The following is an 18,498-nucleotide window of genomic DNA, read 5'->3' as shown; positions in this document are numbered from 1 at the left end:
TGTATAGCAAGGTGGAAAGGGAAAAAATAATATCTTTACCTGTATTTATTTTTATGTTAAATTTCTCCGATTAATTTACCTTGTATTCCAAATGGAAATAAGACCCGAGTTGTGCATGCGTGCATATACGCATAGATACACGTAGATACGCATGTGTGTCTATATTTTTGAAATACACTGGCATCTGTATTAGTAAAAAGGGAGAAAAGGAGAATGTCCAACTATTTACTCAACCATTTCCCATCCATTTTCTCACATTTTACTCTATTTATTTATTTCCTCCTTTTGTGCAATATTAGTAATGATGATTTTTTTTTTTTTTTTTTTTTTTTTAAATTACGAAGAAGTTATTAAAAAGAGTGCAGTAAGGCAAATTCGCAATATAACAAAAGTAAAAAAAAAAAAATGATGCAAAATTTAAAAGAACGTGCATATTAATTTATGCATCATGCATATGTATATACGCACAGATCTATAATCGGTCAATTCTGTGTTCCTTAAAAAAATGATACATTCACAGGTTCATGCATAGATAGATACATGTAGATAAGGTTAGGGAATTTATAGCATTATGTATTTCCCCCACCACCAAATTTATGGATATAAAATTATCCTTTTTTTTTACCATTTTTACTGAAGGATTATAAATTACACTGAGTTTCACTCTTTTCTGTTTCCTATCATTTTTTATTTACCTTATTGGAAAGCTGTAGCCAGTGGGAATACTTTTCTGCAGCAGATCTAATATGATATAAAAATGGGGGGAAAAGAAATGGAAAAATTGGGAAAAAGAAAAAAAAATAAAGGGGAAAAAAAAGAAATGCCAAAATTGGGAAAACGAAAAAAAATATAGGGGAAAAAGGAAATTCCAAATTTCGCACAAAATAAAACTCAAAAATTATGCCTGTACACTTTCAAATGTCATACTCTTAACGTAAAATTCATTATATTTTTTTGTACTGAATTTACAAAAATAAAATAAAATTTCTACCTTAAAATGGCTTAAGAGGTCAACTAACTGTGAACATTTCTCTTGTCTTTTGTATAAAAATCGGAGAAATTTAAAACATCTTGTTAATTTATTTTTTTGTGGGTCAATGTTAAACCTTTCCAAAAGATTTTCTTCTATTTTTTCGTTACAGTCCAAGTACATTTCTAGGGCTATAAAAAAGTATAGGGGGATATGTGTGTGTTGGGATGTGCTTGTGATGGTGTGGGCGATAGAAATAAAGTATTGTTAAATTTCACTTGCTTCAAATTGAGAAACAAATAAATGAAGACGTAACAATGTATAAGTGGGTGAGGCAATTATACATAGTTCAAAAAAGCAACAATGGAGTTTTTTTTTTTTTTTTTTCTTTTTTCTTTTTTTTTTTACACTCACCTGATTGGTAATATCGCAAGTCACCTTTTTTATACTCGTTACCAAAAATTATAAAGTCTTGCATATATTTTTTTCGAACATCTTTTAACAACTCATCATTGTATGTCGAATGATTTAATCCCAAAAGTTCGTTTAACTTTGTTGTGATTTCTTTTCTTAACTCTTCAGTCATCCTATCAAAAGGGACTATATATAGAAGTACAAAAAAAAAAAAAAAAAAAAAAAAAAAAAAATGGAATAATTTTGTTAAGAGAAAAAAGTTCGATAAAACAATGTTGCACGGGATAGTCAAATTGAGCGGCAAACAAGTTTTGTTATTTTATTTTTTTTCTTTTTTATGGCCACTTGCACAGGTAATTATAGTGACAAAAAAAAAAAAAATAAAATACATTAAATGTTGCATGTTAAATGTTGCATGCTAAATGTTGTATGCTAAATGTTGTATGCTACATGTTATATGCTACATGTTATATGTTAAATAATTACCTGTGCACAGATAGTGAGAAATCACGGGGGCAAATTTATAGTTGTAGTTGTGGTGAGGAAATATGGATTTCATCTTGAGGATAGTGTCGATCATCGTTCCATAGTCTTTTTCTGTAGAAAAAACGTGTACATATGTATAAGTGTAATAAATATATGTGCACACATGGGTGTGTGTCTGTTTTTTTTTATATGGGGTTCCTACAAGGAGTGCGCATCCAGCGTATAAACAGGGGTGATAGCGAAAATATACATGATGCTATACACACGCAGCCACACACACACAGCCACACACATGCGATCAAACGGATCAGTCGTACCTGGTGACCTGCACTCAATATCATATTTCAACTTGTACAGAGAAAGGTCAACATTCGGTTGCGATAAAAACGTTTTCATATATATCATAGCATTATCTATTGGGTCATTTTTTATATGTTCATAAATATCACTTTCTTCCTGATTAGTAGCAGTTGGTTTGTTTTTTTTTTTGCTATTTTTATTTAAATCATTTTTGTATAATAATCCAAAATCGTGCATGTATAATAAAGTTTTAATTAAACTTTTTCCAAATTTTCTATAAAATCTGCTTGAAAATATTTCACTTGTCATATGTAATAAATGCTTATATGATCTATATAGTACTTTTCTTATGGTGTAATAATAAAAGCATATTTGGTCTTCATGGATATCCATAAATTGCTTATGTCCCATATGCAAATAATGTAACCCTCTGCTGTAGTCATTAAATTCATTTCGTCCCAGCATATCATTATCCACTAGGATACTTTTCCGTAAGTTTAGTTTTTGCTTTCCGTTGATTTTTTTGTCATTCTTGTGTTCACCCTTCCCCACATTGGGACTCTTTTGTAGGTTTTCCACATCAGTAACGCTTCTCCCGTTTATCCCACTTATACCTCCTATGTCACTTGTCCCACTCGTCCCACTTATACCTCCTATGCCATTTATCCTACTTGTACCTTCTATGTCACTCCCCTGCTCCTCATCTCCAAAGTCATACAAACTGTCAAATCCCAAGCTGAGGAACCTTCCCAGGTGTATATTTGGATGATTATTAAAATAACTCATAGAAATGCTGTATTCCAACCAAAAGGATTGCGTTTCATTTATATTTTTCATAAAATTGTTGTCCAGAGGGTTAGTAAATATAGAAGCCATTTTTTTTGCATCCTTTATCAATCCACATTTCAAACAAGTTTTAATTGTTTTCGAGTTAATAAACCTATCCCCTATATTCGCGATTCTACACTTTTCCAGGTATCTGTATGCATCTAAATAATTTCCATTTCGTTTATAAATTAATCCTTTTATAAAAATCAATTCGTGTTTAACACATTCATTAATTTTGAAGGTGATTCTGTTCAAGCTATTTTCAATAAGGGCTAGCGATTCATTTGCGCAATTTATGTAATCATATAACTGACTAATAAACGAATGAATGCATAACATGAAATATTCTTTTTTTTCCTCATCTGTCAGAATCATATTTTTTAAATCAAGTTTTATTTCTTTTTTTTCTTCCTTATTCTCATTGTTTTTTTTACTAATTCTGATATTGCTTTTGTTTTCATTCTTCTTTTTCGATTCTTCTTCTTCTTTGCCTCCTCTTCCCATGTGAGATGCCATTCCCACAATACTTTTTATTTCATCCGATTCTTCTAAGAATCGATCCACTAGCTTTTCATTTCTCAATTGCTGTGTCTCATTCGTACCACTATTCATTTTTTTTTCAAGGGACATGTCATTCACACATTCCAGATTATCATTATCGTGCACATTAGTAATTTCCACATTTCTTGTTTTCTCATACGTAAGGTTTTTATGATCCTGGTCAGACAAAAACTCCCGCTTTTCGATAGTATCTTCACGACGGTGTTCTCCAACTTTTTCAACCATCTGACCTAACTGCTCTCCTGTTTCAAAATATGCGCAGATATAGTTACCATCAATCATTTCTCCACACTTAATGGGGGATATATCCTTGGACTTGTCATAATTTTCAATATATTTATGAAGCAAAAAAAGAATTATTTTAATATTTTTATATGTAAAAAATGGCTTAAAATAACTAAAGACAGTTAAACATTTCTGAAAACATAAACTACGTAGTAATATTTGTACATGAAATGAAAATTTTTTTTCATTATAAAAATAGAGGGGAAATATTTTCAATAAATTTGAACTTTTATACACTTTTTGTAAATCTTTAAAATAATTTTCGAAATAATTTTCCTCTTCATCATTTAAATTCTTTATTTTATAAAAATGAATCTTATCCATACATTTTTCAAATTTTTTTTTATGACAGTATAGTAAGTCTACTCCCAATTTTTCTGACCAGTGAATGTTGGTATATGAGTACACATCTATATTCGAAATTTCATTCACTTCTTTTTTAATACTTTCCCTTAAAGAATCAATGAATTCATTTACATTTGATATATGTAAATTTTCTTTAAATTTTGCTTCATCTACTAAATTTATATTCACAAAATTGTTAAATTCTGAAATTGTGTAAATGTCATATTTTTTCATTTCCAAATTATGGCATACATAATCATTCAAAATATTTTTCTCCTTCTTGGAGAGTAGCTTTAAATTTCTATTCGATCCATAAATATCTAAAATAAATTCGTGTAAAAGTATTTTAACACTCTCCTTAATATTTACCTTTTCATCCATTGTGTGTTCATCTTTATAGTCTAAATAGAACAGGCTAGACAACGTCTTGATCTTTTTCTCACTATCCATCCCTTGCTCAGGCTCTACCTTTTTAGACTCTTCCACGTTGTCATGTTCAACTTTCACACCTGAAGGAATGGCACTACCACTGCTATTGCCACTGCTACTGCCACTTCCACTTCCACCTAACTTGTAGTTCCTTTCTGTAAATAAAATTAACAAAAGTACATTCAGATTTTCATAATTCATCTCGAACGCCCTTTTAAAAAATAAATTTGCCTCCACAAAATTATCTTCAAAAAGGTGTACCAAGCCAACCATTTTGTTATACCAGAACTTGTCATACAGTTCTTTTTCATGTGTCTTTAGAAAGTTCATACACGCTTTGTACATCTTCCCTTCTAACAGTATTTCAGCCATGTATACTAAAAGATCATGTTTTTCACTAGTTGATAAATCATTCCCCCTTACTGGATCAGTAGAATTTGTCTTGGCTCTCAAATCCTCTTCCATTTGATTTATTAAAAAAAAACATTTTTCATATTTTTCGATAAGGTGATAGGAGAAAATTAAAATGGCTTTATCTCTTACCCCTCTGATGGTATCTTTATACATATCTTCCCGCAGGTCCTTAAATTGTTCATACTTTTTTAAATATAGTAAAAGTATACATGCCTCTTTTAAAGCTTTATAATCATATCGATTAATCTTGATAGATTTCAAGTAACACTTCAAAGCTTCATCATAATTTTTATAAATTTTGTATAAACATCCATATAAATACCAGCAAAAACCACTGGATATATTATTTATTATTCCTTCTTTTATAAGTTTAAAAGCCTCTTCCTTATTTTTCTCGTCCATCAAGTTCAGTAAATAACCCTTTACTGCTAACGTTTCTCCATTTTTTGGATATTTCTTCAGTATCTGTTCGCATATTTTGAATGCCTTCTTGTGTTTCTTTAGCTCTATCAGCTGCGTCATAAGACGAAAGTTGTTCATTTCTTTGGGTGTCAGTTTGTTGAAATCTGCCCCATCTTTCTTCATTTTGGATTTCTAGCCTTTTTCTTGGACAAGCGGATTTGATCAGTTCCCTTTTTAAGCTGCCCTTTTAAGCTGCCCTTTTTACACTTCCTTCCTAAGATGCCTCTTTGCACTGCCACTTGTCCCTGGTTGCTCTTTCTTATAAGTCACACCGATTGAGAATTTTATTATTTATTTTCCAATTCACCTTTTTCTTACTTCCTCGTAGAGCCTTGTCTCATCCCTTTAAACGACTCAACAAAGATTTAGAGAAAAGGCTTTCACATAAATACTTTCCTCCTTTTCACAAGTTTTAATACAAACCATTAATATATTGCTGCTGGTGTGTGCGCACAGTATTCATAAAAATGTGTGATCAAAAAGGGGCTATAACTACACAAATAAACGAATTATAAAAAAAAAAATAGACTTATGGATTTCCTGCTTGGTGCATAAAGAGGAAAAATGTCTTTACAAAAATGTGTGGAAATTTAAGTTGTGCGGAGAGCATATATGCATGTATATGTAAATAATATGTATTCATGTATATATATATATATATATATATATATATATATATACATATATGAACTTCTACCCGCGCATGGGTGAAAGAATGATGTAAAAAAAAAAAAAAAAAAATTCACAACTTGGACTAAATCAGTCTCTTTTATAAGTACTCTAAACGGGTAGGAGAGAAATATGTCAGTATACATAGTGTAGATACGTATGTGTAAATAAATGTAATTGTAGATCAACGTATGAATAGCATGTTATCGTTATTAACACAGATACATACTCTCTGAAATTGTTGAAAAACAAAAAAAGGGAATTCGTAGCACCTAGTTTTTTTTTTTTTTTTTTTTAACTGAATGAAAATAACTTGAGCATCATTTTATTATGTTAGTATAACTCAGAACAGGGGAATGCTACACAATGTATTCAATAAAAGGATTTTCCTGTTTTATTTTTTCTATTTTATTTTTCTAAAGCATTTACGTATGTGTGTTAACCCATTTTCTACATTTTACTAAATGTAACTATTTCTTACAAAACCATAACAATCTTTATGAATTATTTACCTCTACAAAATGTAACGATTTTTTTTTTTTTTTTTTTTTTTTTTTTTTCTACCTTCCTTCATGCCCAAAGATTGTAGTAGCACTCTGTTAAAATAATGGAAACATGATAATGCCATTTCTTCAACAAAAATATCTCCAAATTTTTATTCATGTCATAAAAAAATAATAGTATATACCACTCTCCCTTATTTTATACTGCACTTTACCATTTCTTTGTTCTTGTGCTCCGCAAAAGTTATGCCTTTATCCTGTCACTATGAAAATGGGAAAAAAAAAAAAAAAAAAAAAAAAAAAATTCCTGTCAAGGGTGAGAAAATCTAGCAACAGTGGGGAAACGAACCATATTATTAGCAACAACAGTAAGGAGTTATGCTCCTTTGTTCATGACACTTTTTTTTTTTTTTTTCTTTTTTTTCCATTACTTCAAGCAAATATTTATCCTTCCCTATTTCAGTATGCATACATGTATATAATATAAAAATTATTTAATATTGACTACTTTTTAAGAATACTCTTACCCCCACCTCACCCCAGCCCCTGACACATTTCACGTACGAATGATTAAACATGGAATGGGTTAACCATATCATTTCTCCTCATACTAGTAGGAAAAACAATTCTTCAAATATACATACATATATGTATATGCACGTTTAAATAAGTACAAAGTGTAAAAAAAAAAAAAAAAAAAATATATACGTGTGTAGGAACCAATTTATTCACATTGAAGTGGGGAAAATTTAGAATTGCTAATCCATAGAAAGCCACTTAAAATGACAGTTTTATATTTTTGTACTCCTTGTCTCAGTATTGTTTTTAAAAAAAAAATGACGTTGTCCCGGCTGATACCCCAATGATTTCCACAAAAATTTATCTCAATCATTTGAAATGTCCCTTAACCTGTACCATTTACGCATCATCACACGAGCGCTATGTTATATAGTTATCCTTCTAATTATTCAGCAAACTCCTACTTCTAAAACATACCTTTTGGAGAAAAAGAAACTATCCCTGCAGCCCCCCAGGGTTCAGAAGTAATTGGAAAATTTGCCCGATAATAAATACACAAACAGTTCGTGTTCGAAAATATATACATATATATATATATATATATATATATTTTGCTTAATGCAAAAGTATGTTACTCTCCTCTTACGTGAACAAATAAAAAGAAAAAAAAAAAAAAGGAAGAGATGCACCTATGAAAGAAAATTATATAAGGGTGTGTACAATATTAACAAGCTCATTTAAATTGATACATATTTCCTTAGCAGTGTATTTTCTGCTTCCTCCAATTTTATGTTCCATTTTTTTTCGTTTTCTCCCTTTTTTCTCCCTTTTCTCACCCCAAACATAGACGCACACCTTCCCGACGTGGCACGTGTAGGAACTCCAACAATCGCATAAATCTAATTAATGAAAAATGTAAGTGTAAATATTTAGACAAGAATTATGATGTTATAGTTATAGGGGGAGGGCATAGTGGATGTGAGTCCAGTTACATAAGTACAAAATTAAAAGCTAAGACATTGTTAGTAACTCAGTGTAAGGATAACATTGGGGAAATGTCTTGTAACCCTTCAATAGGTGGTATTGGTAAAGGAATTTTGGTTAAAGAAATTGATGCTCTTGGTGGACTTATGGCAAAAGTAATTGATAAAAGTGGAATACATTTTAAAATATTAAATCTAAGGAAGGGACTAGCTGTCAGGGGACACAGAGCCCAAGCGGACAGAGACCTTTACAATTATTACATGAAAGAATATATGTTCAACACGGAAAACCTCTACATTTTAGAGAACACCGTTCAGTCATTGTTAATTGAAGATTCGTTGGGTTCCGCTACATCTGCTACATCTGATACTAGCGGCACTTCTAGTGACAGCCGTGCACCAAGAGGAAGACGGGTTTATGGCATCAGAAACAAATGCTGTTGTGAATTTTATGCAAAGAGTGTTATCCTCACGACAGGGACATTTTTGGGAGGCATCTGTCACATAGGAAAGAATACGTACCATGGTGGGAGGATCAAAAGAATATCATTATTCAATGAAACACAATGCATGGATGGTACACAGAAGAAAGAAAATAAATCTACTAGTGTAGAAGAAGAGAAGAAAAAAAGTGCAATAAATAAATGGAATAATGTTCATGGTAACAGAATATTTGATATGAACCATATAAATATACAAAAAGAGTTCAATAATAACTCCATTTTTGACAAACTAGTAGAAACATCTACACAAAGTATTTCAAACCAATTAAAGGAAAATAATTTCGAGATAAAAAGAATGAAAACAGGGACTCCACCTAGACTCCACATTAACAGCATAAACTTTGACATTTTAGAAAAAGAAGATAGCGAAAAAAAAAATCCTTTTTATTTCTCCTTTTTGAATAGTAATCAGATTAATAATAATAAAACATTACCTTGTTATAAAACATACACTAATTTAAAAACTCATGAATTAGTTAAAAAATATTTAAATGAATTACCAGATTTTGATTCCTATGATAAGTTGGGAAATGGACCAAGATATTGTCCATCTATAGCAAAAAAAGTCACCAAATTTTCTGAAAAAAATAAACACATTATATGGTTAGAACCTGAAGGATTTCATAATTCACTAATTTATCCTAATGGTTTAAGTTCTGCTTTCCCAATACATATACAAAAACAAATTATAAATTCTATAAAAGGATTAGAAAATGCAAAAATAATCTTCCCAGCATATGATGTTGAATATTATTATGTGAATCCTCAAAGCTTAAATTATACCTTAGAGACCAAGTACATCAAAGGGTTATTTCTTGCTGGACAAATTTGTGGCACCACAGGATATGAGGAAGCAGCATGTCAAGGTATTGTCGCAGGAATTAATGCAGCATTACTTTCCCTTTCTAAGAATGAAAAAAGAAGCAATCAATTCATTTTGAAAAGAAATGAAAGTTATATAGGTGTTCTGATACACGATTTAATAAACAAAGGGGTTACAGAACCGTATAGGATATTCACATCCAGGGCCGAATATAGACTCTATCTCAGGCCAGACAACTGTGATATAAGGCTTACACCGAAGGCACACAAGCTGGGGATCGTTTCAGATGAGAGGATTTACATAATGAAACAGAAATATGCTTCTATCAATAGAATTATTTTTCTGTTTAAGAATTTGCAGCTGGATAATGTGCGTGCAGGAGAAGAGGAAAACACAAAAATGCAAACGGAGGAATGTAAGCCCAAATTGAAAACGGAGGAATGTAAGCCCAAATTGAAAACGGAGGAATGTAAGCCCATATTGAAAACGGAGGAATGTAAGCCCAGATTGAAAACGGAAGTAGATTACCCAACTAACACAGATCACACAATGGACTCAAAAGATTCTGCTAATCTCGCGACTTTGAACGACAACTCTTGTATTACAACGTATGGAGAAAGTATACACACGCAGAATGGTAAGACATTAGAGGGGCAACTGCAAAATGATAGGACAAGGAATGAAAAAGATGTAAGTGACAAATTTGTGAAAAATTCAATTAGAGCATTCGAACAAGTTTGTAAGGACAACATAAAATTGAAATTCACATCTCGTAAAGGAAACATAAACACACTATATAATATTCTCAGAAGCGGAGTTGAATATCCATTAGATGTTTTGTTAAATAAATTAAGGGAGATAAAACATTGGGACGAATTAGACAATACATATTTACCTGAACAAAATAACCTAACTATTTATATGGATAAAATACAAGACTATCATTTAGCACATTTTAAAATTGACGATCTTATAATAAATATGGCAACACTAGAAACTGCTTGTGCAGAAGTTAAATATTTCTCATACTTGAAAAAGCAAATTCGAGAAATAAACAAAATTAAAGACAATTTCGATTTGTCTATCCCTCCAAATTTAAAATATGACAGGTAAAGCATCTTCCTCCCCCAAGTTAAATGTACAAACACTAGAACATCTGCAAAAAAAAAAAAAAAAAAAAAAAAAAAAAGAGGCGAGTGTGTGGGGGGAATTATTATATATATATTCTCTCATGAGTATCGGTGCTTTACATATGTTTGAGAAATTCCCAACTGTACTTTTTTCTTGTGGTATCCCCAATGTTTGTCTACCCCAACATCATACATACACAGCTAATGAAAGATTACTTCTCCCTTATCCCCGCAACTGTAGGCAAAACTTCCCATATTTGTCGAACGAGGAAATTGAGAAATTGGATAAATTTAAACCGCGTACTTTGTCAGAAGCAAACCGGATTGAAGGTGTAACTATGAGCGCCATTTATTATTTATATTACTACATAAAAAATGAGAAAAAGAGGGTGAAAAATTGAAGGTTCCTTTTTTTTTTTTTTTTTTTTTTTTTTGGGGTATATTCCCAATGCTTGCGACATAGTTCAATGTCTTTTTTTTTTTTATCTTATTTGGTGCACCAAATTTGTTTGACTGTCTTTTTTTTCACTGCATTTATTTTACCACATTTGTTACATTTCTTTTTCGCTATTTCTATTTACGCCACCCCATGTTACGTTATTTGCCAACCCTGAATAAACGTCTACATTTCACATTAGTTCCATTCAGGAAGAATTATATTTGTCATTCGTTGTTTCATATTTATACGTACGAGTTATGTGATGTGTTTTTTTTATCCCTATTCCTCATCTGGAGGTACAATAATATCGCAAACGTCGAACAAGAGAAAAAAAAAAAAAAATATAAATATTCTTACACCTTTGCTACGTTTTAATATTTATATAGGCATATGAACCGTGAACCGTGAATGCATGAATGATTGTGTATTCTTTTGGATATTATTTTTATGAGTAGTACGTGTGTCCATAGGCACGTATGTGTACAAACACTTATTGTATATATACTTATATATACACGTATGTATATATTTATGTATATACTTATGCATATAATTATGTATATACGTATACATATACTTATTTATACACTTATGCATATATTTATGTGTATACTTATGTATATGCATATGTATATGTGTAAGCTCAAGCACATGCGCGTGTGTGTATGCCCATGTCACACCTTTGAAGTTTTTTTTTTTTTTTCTTTTTTTTGTTTCCAATTACTTGCGTACTAATTTAGTGCTCTTTCCTTCCTTCCTGGGACCCCTTTTCGCTTTTTTTTTTTTTTTTTTTTTTTTTTTAAAAAGGGAAATATATCTGATCTATAGAAAAATTACTGAATAGTTAACATATCGAGCACGTTTTGTTTTATCTGTTCCCTCTCCACATCATCATAAAATTTCCACCTTTTTATGCACACCCATATTCGCACAATTTAAAATTTTCTAAAAAAAAAAAGCAAAAAAAAAAAAAAAAAAAAAAAAAAAAACGTGTAATTCATTTTAAACGGTTGAGGTAAAATTACACATTGTAAATTTGTTTATAACTGTGTGATAAAAAAAAAGAGGTAGCAGCAGTAGTTAATGTAGCATGAAAAGAAAAAAAAAAAAAATACATGTATTTTTTTTTTTTTTTTTTTTTTTTTTTTTTTTTTTCTCCATCAAACAATCTCCTTACCTTCCTCCGTCTGTTTTCCCCTACCCCAGACATGTTTGATACATCACAACAATAAGATATAACTTAATAAAATAAAAATATAAAATTTTCCATATTTAATGAAACGAAAAATGTGATGTTAAACATGATTCGAAGAAAATAGGTGAGTAGGCAATTTTATTGGCATTTTATTTTTATTAAAAACGAGAGGGGAAAATTGTTCACACCACAATCCACCTCTTTGTGCCATGTGGGAAAAGACAAAATAAATAGAACGTACAGAATAGAACATGCAAAATAGATCATGCAAAATAGATAATACAAAATAGAATATGCAAAGTAGAACATGCAAAATAGAACATGCAAAATAGAACATGCAAAATAGAACATGCAAAATAGAACATGCAAAATAGATCATGCAAAATAGATCATGCAAAATAGAACATACAAAATAAAACATACAAAATAAGATAAAGGTTTTTTTTTCTTTTTTTACCCACAATTACTAACATTTTGCAACAGTTGCACTACCCAATCTCGTGGTCACTCTGCCACAGCCTTTCAGGTAGAGATAGGTTCCCTGTACCTTCTAGACAAATAGAGATATCCAAAATAATACAAACCAAAAGAATTAATTAATTGTAAAGACATGAATTCCGAAAGAAGTTATCTGGCTTTTTTCTCAAAAAGCGTTATTTTATTATTTGTGTCTGATTTTTTGAGTTACACAAAGAGACTGAGTAGGAAAGTCTTGCAGGAACGAGATAAGAGCAGCCCACGTTACTGATGTGAAGCAGTGTAGCGTGAAAGAAACAAAAAAAAAAAAAAAACAAATAAGCAAATAAGCAAATAAACAAATAAGCAAATAAGCAAATAAGCAAATAAGCAAATAAACAAATAAGCAAATAAGCAAATAAGCAAATAAGCAAATAAGCAAATAAGCAAATGTAGAAACATTCCAAATCTCCAAATACATAACGTGTCTTAACTCTCCAAATCTGCAGAACAGCATGATGCTGGATAAATTCAAAAACATTGTTAATCTGAACAACAATGTAGCTGATAAAGATGCATCCAAGAATGCTGAAGCAAACAAGAACCAAGAGGGAAATGTAAATTCAGATGGAAATAAAAAAGTTGGTGGTGATCCATCTTTAGATGGAACAGATGAAAAGACTTTTTTTGATGAAATGCTAGGAGCACCACAGTATACATATGATGAATTCTTAAAAGTATTAAAAAGTCCAAAACAAGAGAGAGGAGATACGGAAGATTTAAAAAAACATTGGGGATATCCCAGAAGATGGAAAGTTATTTTGTGGGATTTACAAATACAGAATTATATGAACAGTGATTTTAATGCATTCGTTGACTTTGACTTTGGAGGTAACCGAGAGGAGTGTCGAATACAGGTGAGTGCATTTTTCAGGAGTAGTGCAAACAAAATTGCACCAGCAGTAGCAGTTGCAATGGCAGTAGAACTAACACGAGGGGACGCGATAAGTGCAAATCTCCAACTTCTCCGACTAATGGAATTGCACAGTTCCCTTGGTGGAATGATCTAATTAACATGAAAAAATTTACTTTTTTTCCTGCCACAGAGAGGTTCCAGTATGAAAATTTATGCAAAGGGAAAAGTGAAGAACTGTCTGAGAACCCACGTTGTGTCTAATGTTGGGGCAGAAGAAAAAAAAAATATGAATTTTACAAGCGTGTTTGAATACAGAGGTTCCTATTTAGACTTAGAAAATGAAAAATTACGAATAAAAGTATGGGAATATAAACAATATACTTTAAATAAATTAGAAGGAATATATGAAGAACCTCTTTTATCATTTGCCGTTGGACAAATATATAATGAAACAACGTTGTATAAATTAATGAAAGATACAAGAGTTAAACGATGTCGTTTATTTTTCCAGTTATATTTTCAAGAGTTATATGATTTTGAATTATCATTTCTGAATTGGTCATTTAGTGATTTATTATCTTATACATATATACAAGCTAAAAGTTTTAAATATGTAGAAGACGATCCTAATATAATTGGAAGGAGATTTAATAAAAATGGGCATTGTCTTTTATTTCCTGAGGGGGGAAGATGTGTAAAAGTAAAAAAGTTAAATAAAAAGACCAAAAAAAAAATAGAAAAAAAAAGTACAGAATGTGGTATAAATGTAAATTATTCTTTTAATACTGTTTTATCTGGAATTTCAGAACAAAATGATAAAAATGGTCAAAATAACAGTAATACTAACAAAAACAAAATAGATAGAAAGACAAAAAATCTCGAAACTTTATTTTTTAGAAATCTAAGCTTAATGCAAAATGTAGAAGAAAATGACCAACTCTCCTCTTACAAAAATGTGGAAAATATTAATTTCCCAAACCCTAGAGTTACTATCACATTAATACACACACCTAAAGGCCATGACGGATTGTCTCTCACATCGATTGAACAGAAAGAAATTAGTTTTCCTATCTGGGAAAATCTCGGGGAGATGTATTTCAGGGGTACCCTCAGGGACCTCGATGTCTCATACTTGAGCGTAAGCACTTGCACAAATAGTTTCCTTTGCCAGATTTGTTCATGGGACGCTATGCGATCGTGTTTAGTCGTCCTCAATCGTGTGTAATCTCCTTCAATCGTGTGTAATCTCCTTCAATCGTGTGTAATCGTCCTCAATCGTCTTTAATCATCTTTAATCATCTTTAATCATCTTTAATCGTGTGTAATCGTCCCCAATCGTCTTTAATCATCTTCAATTCTGCTCAATCGCTTTCAACCCTGTTCAACGGGATGTTCGAACCCTAGTGCATACTCACCTACATCAGTGGAAAATTTTTCCACTTTCTTAAAAATGTCCAATTTTTAGATCAAAGTAGAGGATATGTCCGCACCCAAAAACAGGAGAGAAATCGGGACGTGCCAAATTCCATTGAAAGGAATTGTAGATTACCCATATGTTATGCATGAGCTTGAGGCTCCCCCTTGGTTAATTGAAGAAGCAAAATATGAAGGATGGGAAAACAAATTAGAAGAATGGAAATTAGGGACAGTAGAAGGAAAAGTGCTAATTTCGAGAGTACCACGCTATAGACAGATGGGAGATATATATCATTTGGATTGTCGTTATTCTTATTTAATAGTTCATATACTTAATATCGATAAAATAGTAACTGTAGATAACATAAAAGAATTAGATACATATGTAGAGGTTTCATTTGATGAGACAAGTAGAAGAACGAGATTTGTCAAAAAAACATTATCTCCTTATTATGACAGCCAAATAGCTATACCATTACGGTTTAATCATAAAGATGAAGTTAATTATTACAATTTTAGTAAAAAAGGGTGTATATATATAGATGTATGGGGGAAATCAGATGAAATTATATACGTTGGTGGAATATGTATAACACCATATGAAATATTTTTTAATGAGAAAAATGTTAAAAGAGCTAAAACAAAATTAGAACACATAGATTTAGAGACAAATGTTAAAACTCCATACGACACAGTTGTGTATAGAGGATGTAAAAAATTATTATTTCTACATAACGATCAAAGAGTATCAAATATACACTTCAGTATTTGGACATACCCTGATATACTAAGTAATGATGATGAATATAATAATATTGTTGCTCCTCCTATGTTCAACACTACCAAATATTTCCCTACTAAGTTAGCAGAAAAATATGAAAAATTGAAAATTCTATATTTAGAAGTATTAAAAACAATAAAAGGAATTCCAGATGGATGCACAGATATATATAAGACAAAAAGATTTTTTAATTACGAGTTATATAATCAAAGAAAAGAAAGCCATTTTTTACCTACTCTAATTACAAGTGTCAAATCACCATATGGTGCAGAATCTACCAATGCAATATTCCATTATGTTAGATGTATACCATTTATTCATAAAAAAGAAAATATAGCATTTACGCCAGATTTTACATTACAATTAAAAGGAGGAAATGCTGTAGACCATAGTTTATTATTATGCAGCTTATTTCTAGGTATACCTGTCATTTCTTTTGTTTGCTTTGGAACCCTATGGGATAATCAGAAACACGCATGGGTGTGTACTTTTGAATTTAATGAGGAAAAGAATTATGGAATTATAAAATTTTGGGAAACTACTACAGGAAATGTATATACTTTGAAAAAAAGATTTACGGATATGAATAAATTAAAAAGTTTAGAAATAAAATTAAATGAATCTAAATATAAATTACATATGAGACATGGTTTTCTACAAAAAAATGGAATCAATACAACAAATGTAGAAAAAATTAAAGAAGAAACTAAAAGACAAATTAAAGAATTATTCAAAAATAGAATATCAGATACTCCAGTTGGTGGTCCATCTATTCCTTATAAAACAATAGATCTTATTTTTAATAATAAAAATATTTATCTAAATTTACAAGACCCGAACCCATTAAATATTTGGTATGATTATTGGAAATTTGATTTATGGTTTCCATTTTCATCCATTGAATATAATATTCAACCTTGTTTTACAATTAAAAATTTTTCTCATAAAATGGAAGATATGGAATTAGATAGAATAGCAAAAGAACTTAGAGCAAGCATTGAGAAAAACATAAATGTTTATAGAGCTTCCAGAAATTTATCAACCAGATGGAACCGAGATGAGACACTAGAACTCTTTCTACAAGTCGGGTTAGAATTATTGCACCAATTAAATACTTCACGAAAAGAAGATGCACTCTTGGCTAAATTAAAAATTGATGATTGGAAAAAAGCATTATATCATAAAGTACCACAAAGTCATAGATTACTTGGATTTCCATACCATTTCAACACTTGTAAATCAAAATTCATTTCTGATAAACTTATTAGTACATTAGCAATTTTAGAATCAAGAGATAGATCCCTATGTCTTTCGCTAGCTGTCTGTTTGTATAGTCTACCCGGAGATTTTATATCTGCTTACATTTATATTATTACCTGTGTTAAAATAACTCAAAGAGAATTACGCAAAATTGAAATGGTCAAAGAAAAGGTTAATACAACATTATATTTTATTCATCTTTTGAGAGTTCTACAATCATCTATCATGTTTTTTTTTCTTTTTCTTCCATCCATTCTTAATGTGCTATATATATTTTACAATTCATAAAATTAATTACCCTTTATCATATATTTTCATATATCATAGTGTGAACAAAAAATAGAGAAATGCTTGGATAAATGATTCGCCTTGTCCATATCATCCCACATGCATCAATTTTTTTCTCTTTTTTTTTTTTTTTTCTTTTTTTCTTTTTGGTATCCCCCTCAGGCTCAAAGAAAAGCTGAAATAAAGAACGCCAAAAAGAAAAAGGAAAAAACCGAAACTGAAAATGTAGATGATCGGACTGTGGATGTAATAGATGAGGATGCTCTTGATCAGCATATGCTTGATGATACCTTGAAGTATGATACTTATGAAGAAGAAAAGATAGAATACAGCTCCCTCAAGCATAGAGGAATTGAAGAAGAACATGCAGGTGATCATAGGAGGGGAGATGCCATCGATAACCATATAAATGACGAAAGGATGCCAAGACAATCCTCGGAAGGCAATAGGAGAAAATCCAAAAAGAAGAAGCTAATCAAATCGGACTATATGATCAGTCCTTTGCCAACCATCAAAAATGATGAGAAAGGAGAGGAAGGTGAGAAAGAAGAGAATGCAGAGAATGCAGAGAATGCAGAAAATGTAGAGAACGCAGAGGATGCAGAAAATGTAGAGAACGCAGAGAATGCAGAAAATACAGAGAACGCAAAGAATGAGAAAAATCAAGGATATAAAAACAGAGAAGAAAACATCATTGATAGCAACCGGATGATAAAGACACAGGAAAGGTTGAATAATTTGAAAAAAATGGATCCCGTAGAGAACGAAAAGGAACCATGTAGAAACGTCGGAAGCAAAATAGAAAAAGAAGACGAAGAAGAAAAAAATGGTAAACCACAGGAAGAGACAATCACTAATGACACGAAAAAATTGAACCAGCCTGGGGAAATCGGAGCTTCTGAATCAAATGATCAAAGAAGGGAGGGAAAAAAGGAGGACACAAAAGAAATGAAGAGAAAAAAGAAAGAAAAAGAAAAGGGGAAGAGAAAAGAGAGAGAAAAAGAAAAAGAGAAAGAGAAGGGGAAAAAAGAACTAGAATTCGAAAAACTCATAAGGTCAAATAACTACTTTGAAAAGGAAAAAAAAAAGTTACAAGAAGATATAGAAAAATTAGAAAAAGAAA

The 18,498-nt window shown here is 30.9% G+C and overlaps 3 protein-coding genes across 3 annotated transcripts in view; 2 read left to right on the top strand and 1 right to left on the bottom strand.

Annotated features, from left to right (window-relative positions):
• Positions 1–696: 696 nt before the first annotated feature.
• On the bottom strand, positions 697–5,617 carry PGO_146030 (hypothetical protein, conserved; the record flags this gene model as incomplete). Its single annotated transcript, XM_028690593.1, has 4 exons — positions 697–741; positions 992–1,161; positions 1,385–1,570; positions 2,188–5,617. The coding sequence occupies 4 exons, from the start codon at positions 5,615–5,617 to the stop codon at positions 697–699; spliced, it is 3,831 nt and encodes a 1,276-aa protein (XP_028546394.1).
• A 1,946-nt stretch (positions 5,618–7,563) lies between these two features.
• Positions 7,564–11,025, top strand: PGO_146020 (glucose inhibited division protein a homologue; the record flags this gene model as incomplete). Its single annotated transcript, XM_028690592.1, has 3 exons — positions 7,564–7,709; positions 8,033–10,603; positions 10,866–11,025. 3 exons carry the CDS (start codon positions 7,564–7,566, stop codon positions 11,023–11,025), a joined length of 2,877 nt encoding a protein of 958 aa, XP_028546393.1.
• Positions 11,026–13,232: 2,207 nt separating this feature from the next.
• PGO_146010 (double C2-like domain-containing protein) overlaps positions 13,233–18,498 on the top strand; it is a gene marked incomplete at both ends in the record, with an annotated part of 6,911 nt that continues 1,645 nt past the window's right edge. Inside the window, 4 exons of the mRNA XM_028690591.1 lie at positions 13,233–13,631; positions 13,821–14,768; positions 15,096–17,258; positions 17,538–18,498. The exon at positions 17,538–18,498 is cut by the window's right edge and continues 684 nt beyond it. Coding sequence (XP_028546392.1) covers positions 13,233–13,631; positions 13,821–14,768; positions 15,096–17,258; positions 17,538–18,498 — 4,471 coding nt within the window. The remainder of the gene's footprint in view (positions 13,632–13,820; positions 14,769–15,095; positions 17,259–17,537) is intronic.

This window comes from Plasmodium gonderi (assembly GCF_002157705.1).
Source record: "Plasmodium gonderi DNA, contig: Chr14, whole genome shotgun sequence".
Classification (NCBI taxonomy): Eukaryota; Apicomplexa; class Aconoidasida; order Haemosporida; family Plasmodiidae; genus Plasmodium; species Plasmodium gonderi.
The sequence above is the reverse complement of the archived record's forward strand: the minus strand, read 5'-3'. Positions and strand labels throughout refer to the sequence as shown.